The sequence below is a fragment of the Kogia breviceps genome, chromosome 4, assembly GCF_026419965.1.
Source record: "Kogia breviceps isolate mKogBre1 chromosome 4, mKogBre1 haplotype 1, whole genome shotgun sequence".
NCBI classification, from domain to species: Eukaryota; Metazoa; Chordata; class Mammalia; order Artiodactyla; family Physeteridae; genus Kogia; species Kogia breviceps.
The window spans coordinates 98,152,414-98,158,413 of record NC_081313.1 but is presented as its reverse complement, the minus strand read 5'-3'; the positions used below and the strand labels follow the sequence as shown (position 1 = coordinate 98,158,413).

Here is a 6,000-nt window from a genome sequence, read left to right as displayed (position 1 = left end):
GCAAAGTTCAACTAATTTAGATAATGCCAGTTGGGAAATGCAAGATTGGCTAAAAATATTATACATACTATTAACATGCTAACTTTGTTTTTATTAGGATATTTTCATTTCCTAGCAATTAAATAGCACTTAACTTTTTATTACAAATATTTCATCATGTGGATAGGCACATTCATCTTTCATTTATTATTTGTCAAGGTCAGTATGCTAAATTATAACTTAGGTGCTTTCATCAAGTATCTCAAGGATAAATTAAAATTCTCAGTAAAAATCCAATTGATACGTACAGAGCACAAAAAGTGCTATTTTAATCCTTTAGTGGAGAGGAATCCACCAGAAAGTTTAAGTTTTCTGTTTTTTTTAAGTATTAACATGGTGGGAGAAAAAGAACTTTCCAGGTAATTATGAATAAGTGATACTGATATACAATACCAAAAAAAAAAGCATTATTTCTGTACCATTAAAGTTCCTAACACTTGTTCTTCTTTGAACTAATTTTTAGTTCTATATGAAAGGTCTAATAAGCAGAAAAACACAAGACTATTTTTAAACTTACTTACTCAGACATTTCCAGCCTCTAAACCTGGAAAATAATGTTGAAGTGTTAAATAGATGCCATACCTTTTCTGGGGAACTGGAGAAGTGGTGAACTTCTGCTTGTCTTGGTTGCATGCACACAGAGCGCCTTGTGCATCCACAGAAAGACCACCCGGGAGGAGAGGCACACTGTACTGCAGGGGTCAGTGTTCAAAGTCATCGTTAATTGGGAACACCTTGAATTGAAGTTCCAGAAGGGACAGAAATTTGAGCCCTGAGATGCCCCCAAATTAGCAGCCATGTTGAAAACTTCATAAGATGTCTTTGTATAAAACCATACCCAGATCTTTACAGAATAGCTCAGACCTGTGTGATTTAAATACCTTCTAAAATGCCACTATGTGAAAATCCATTTCAGAAGCACACTGCCCACTCTTCTTTGAACTAACGATGTTTCTAGAATTGCTTTTATATATACCATCATTAAATGAAAATAAGCTTTTCTTAATATCCTGGTTTTGACACAAGTGCTATGTGACCTCAAGCAAATTCTGTAATTTCTCTTGCCTTAGTTTCCTCTTCTGTAAAACGGTGAAGGTTGTGGCGGATATTAAATGAGTTACTGTGCCTGGCACATAATATCTACTCTGTAATGTCAGTTGTTAACACTAGTATTATCGCTCACCTATTATATTAACTCATAATGTTTGCAGAGAAGCCATCACCAAAAATTTTAAAAAACCAGTTATAATACAATTCATGATTTTTTTCCAAAATATAAAAAGACTCAATTTTTCATAAGACCCTAAAATGACTATGAACTTGGCTCAAAATTATCTATCCTAAGCACATCTGCATTCTCTCCAGCTTTCCACCCCAAATAAATTCATGCACAAGGGGAGTCCTGTTGCATCAGAAATGAACTTGCTGATCAAGACTGTCACTGATCCTTCTGAGGCATGCCTTCCAGGTACAGGATTGGTGAGGAGATGGGTTCCCTCCAGATGATGCTGAGAGAGGGAAGCAAATAGGCTTTCCTCCTTCAGGATACTCCTCACTGCCTTCCTTCTTTGTGAAATTAAGGACTGCTCTTCCCCTCCCCCGTGCACATCTGACTGCTAGTCTGAAGGCACAACTCTATGATCCAAAAGGGCCCAGACTGATCTAAATTTATCCCTAGGTCCTCTCTCTCTCGTTGGTCCTGTCTATAGCTAGAGATGAGCAAGAAGCACCCACCAACTTCCCGAGCACTCTGTTTTCCACACTCCCTCTGCTGAGGGAATCTGGTAGAGTAGAATGCACCAGATCAGTAGCTTCCACAGAACACAGGTTAGGTTTTCCCAAGTGAGGAAAGCAGAGCTGGTCAAGAAAGGTTGCTAAACTAAATTTAGAAGCTATTTAGCAGGCTCTGAAGCTAGAAAGATCAATTCTGCAATCACTATGCTATTGCTAACTTATAGTGGTCACCTACTGGCCTTGGGAAGTGAGGATAGTAATTTCAGTTCAAGTCTTGGTGTCAGGATTTAATATCAAACAGGGAGATACTCTTTGCCTCTGCTGCTTGACTCAGATAAGCACATGAGAGTCCCAGAGAAAGTTACCACCTCCTTTAGGCTGTAGTGGGTTAAAGAAGATCTCAACCTCTGGAATATTTAGTTGTAGGGCTTTTCCTGGTGAGCTATTATTTTAACATCAGTATTCTGGGAGGCAGGCAAATTCAAGGCAAAAGAATACACTAAATCACAGACAGTGACATTGCAAATATTTAGCGCTAGTGACTGAGTCTGTTATTTCCTAGGTGATATAGTTGGCCAGTAGCTTTCTTTTTTTTTTTAACAAAATAAGCAAATGCTTACTTTATCATTCACACATAAAATTATATAGAAACAACACACAAACTGCTTGGAATGCAAATATTCTTTGGTTTACTCATCAAAATAGCAAATAACAAAATAGCAAAAACCTTATCAGTTAAATAAAAAAGTGACATTCTTTATTTACCTATCAAACCTTACTAAACATTGAAATGCATTCATTTTCATTCCCATGTTCTTCTGGCAATATCCTGTCTTCCCTTTTGCCTTTCATCCCTCTAAATTAAATTATTCTGATGGGCTCATCTCTAAGGTAAAGATTGTTTTGTCATTCTTAAAACCACTTACTTTTTATTGTCCCAATATCGGGAATGATCTAGATTTCCTCTTTGTCTCTTACATTTAAAACAGATATGAAATATGGAGATTCCGTTAGCACATTTTCAAGATGACATAAGTTAAGCCCTCAGCAAGCATTTCAAGGCAATGGTATGCCATTTTGGGGAATTTTCATGTTTTGGGAAGTATTACTGTTGGTACTGAAAAACAGGACTCGATTCCAGAAGCATAGTCTTATGTTAGACATTATTCATAATGTCAAATACAATTGGTTTCTACAACATTGATTTCAGAGAAGCAGTTTTCTATTTTTCTGAAGGTTCAATTTGACTGCCTTAATTCTTGAATCTTAATTCTTAATTAAGATGGAATTCTTGAATGTCAAAGTCTTTAACAAAAGAACTTTTAACAAAAGGTAAACTTGCAAATGGAACTGTTTCAAAAGGATAAATGACAGTAAGAGAGAGCTCTTGGCTTTTTAAAAGAGGTACACATACATAGTAAGGAATAAAGGTGAATCAAAATACACAATTCGGTACGTGACAGAAATATCCAATGTGCCACCAACATAACAACTGCCCTAAAAAAGATGTCTTGAGGTTTGGAGCCACACGTATCTTTCTTTATATAACTCTATATTTGCATCATGCAACCATACATCTTCCTGTGATGTGCTAACCGCTGGGAAGCTTTTTACCAGAATATTTGGCAATATATTCTGCTTCAACTAAAACAAGCCTCATAAAACATTATCATTAATGTCTGACAACTGAATTGGGCAAAGTCTTTCTGAAATATGTGTAATCTTTAAAACATTATTATTTTTTTCTTCATAAATCAGCAGTGCTCCATCATCACATAAATCATGAGCAGTCACAATCTCAACTCACATGCTCATATGTTCTCTTCATCTAACATTTTGTTGATGCCATCACACAGTTTTTGCAAGTGGGGTTTAAAATTTCCAAAGGGATTATACAAGGCAGCCAAGAAATCACAATCTGAAAAATGATCAAAGACATTATTAACCCGTCCATGTGACTTGGCGGTAAGGTGACGCTGGATGATCTGGTGGAGCATCTCTCTACACTCATTTAACAGCCTGGATAACACATTCCGGTCAAAGGTGAAATCCACCTGATGGAAACTGACCACGGTCATAGCAAGTTGATGAACTTTCTTCTTGAATTTCTCCATCAGTGCTAGCTCATCTTGGTTAAACTGATTATTCCTGTAAAGAATGGCCAGCTTGATGACTGTTTTGATGAGGTTTTTAATGATTTTCTCTGCCTCCTTCTTGTTCTGGGTGTACTCCTTGGTCACCCTGTAGAGCTCATCCAGCACTTCGCTGCTTGTGTCATCGATTAAGGTGGTAGCGATGGATTTGGACGCCATTTTACCCAAGATCTTCTTTTGTGCCTGAACGGCCAGGTTTTTGGAATTAAAGACATCTGAGGCCACTAAAAACAAAGGGGAGGAGAAGGATAAAAATTCACTGAATATCATCAAGAGAAGCAAATTAAAAATCTCATTGGAAGGAGTATTTTCCTTCCCATGTTTCCACTCTACGGTTTGCCTCCCATCTACTGACATTAGTTTCTGTTCAGAAAAGAACTAAAATAATTCTCCTACATTCTGGGGAATTAGGCTCTCATTGGTGAAATTAATGGGTGGTTGTGCATAATCTTTAAGGTTTTTTTGGCAATTCAAGTGTTTTACACCTTCTGCTTTGTAGCCAATACTTTGTTTAGAAGTTTAAGGGCTCTGGGGGTGGGGATGGGGGAGGGATAAATCAGGAGCTTGGGATTAACATATACACCCCACTATATATAAAATAGATAACCAACAAGGACCTACTGTATAGCACAGGGAACTCTACTCAGTATTCCATAATAATATGGGAAAAAAATCTGAAAAAGAATTAATATACGTATAACTGAGTCACTTTGCTGCACACCTGGAACTAATACAACACTGTAAATCAACTATACTCCAATAAAATTTGTAAAAATGCTAAAATTAAAAAAAAGAAGTTAAAGGGCTCTGATTATAAAGATAGTATGTCTCAAGAGGCAGCAAGTTTTTACATAATTTTCCCCTAGTTTTAATTTTATAAGAATTACATAAGGAATATAAAATCAACTCTACAATTGTTCTCTGAGCAACAGTAACCAAGAATGATTTATAGAAACCCATTTAAATGTAAGACGAGGGCTTCCCTGGTGGCGCAGTGGTTGAGAATCTGCCTGCCGATGCTGGGGACGCAGGTTCGTGCCCCGGTCCGGGAAGATCCCACATGCCACAGAGCGGCTGGGCCCGTGAGCCATGGCCACTGGGCCTGTGCGTCCGGAGCCTGTGCTCCGCAACGGGAGAGGCCACAGCAGTGAGAGGCCCGCGTATCACACACACACACACAAAAAATGTAAGACAAATAAATGACAAAGCCATGATATTGAGTAAATTGACAAATTCATGTAAGCTAATCAAAAAGAAAACACTGCTTTACAGTGCAAAATTTGCAAAAAGTCAAATTTCCCAAGACATTGGTCAGCACTTACCAGTTTGATCATCCTAACCACGCTGAATTTCAACTCTCCCAAGTTGAGTGTTGGAAAGAAATATTCCTTGGAGAGCTTACTGTCACTTGCTATTTCTAATGAATGGCCATTGTGCCCTTTAAATTTTTCTACGATTTGAGGAAAAAACCCTACTGTATGAACTAATGAAATGTGGCACATGAACAACATACTTTGAAAAAGCAGATGCTTATATAGAGTTCACTTTTGAACTTACTGATTAAATTATCATAATTTAATTAGACAGAGACACAAACAAAAAGAGTTGTATATATTAAATATTAATGAGACCCTATGTGATGCTCTTAACTTACAGCCAGTCAGTGAAGATGCTCAATAAATGTTCATTCCCCAAATCAAGTTTAGTTTTTCTCCAAAATCCTCCCCCGCTCTGTGCATGCTGCTTCACTACAACTGTGCTTTCTCCCTTTTCTCCTAGGTGCCTGGGTGTTGGAAAGCAGTCATTCAGTAATGAAAGATGAAAGGCTTAAAAATACAGATATGTAGGAATGAGTCAGGGCATCAATGCTTTTATTAGAAATAATTAGGAAATTATTTCTAGTTTGAACAGGTTAGCCACATTAGAAAACAAAAAGGTAGCCGCTCCCAAATCCAGTCTGGGAAGGCACATAAGAGAGTAACTCCCTCAATGTGGAACTGCCATGTCAGATTTGAAATTTGGGCCAAAGTAGCTCATGGTATATAGCACAGGTAGCCGCCAAGTGATTCCTAAT

At 37.5% G+C, this 6,000-nt stretch overlaps 1 protein-coding gene across 2 annotated transcripts in view; it reads right to left on the bottom strand.

Annotated features, from left to right (window-relative positions):
• Positions 1-2,373: 2,373 nt before the first annotated feature.
• TNFAIP8 (TNF alpha induced protein 8) overlaps positions 2,374-6,000 on the bottom strand; it is a 144,983-nt gene continuing 141,356 nt past the window's right edge. Inside the window, exon 2 of one of the 2 annotated variants that reach the window (XM_059063260.2) lies at positions 2,374-4,150. In XM_059063260.2, the coding sequence (XP_058919243.1) occupies positions 3,585-4,150 (566 nt within the window). In that variant the 3' untranslated portion in view covers positions 2,374-3,584. The remainder of the gene's footprint in view (positions 4,151-6,000) is intronic. The other variant, XM_059063258.2, reaches the window with a different exon arrangement.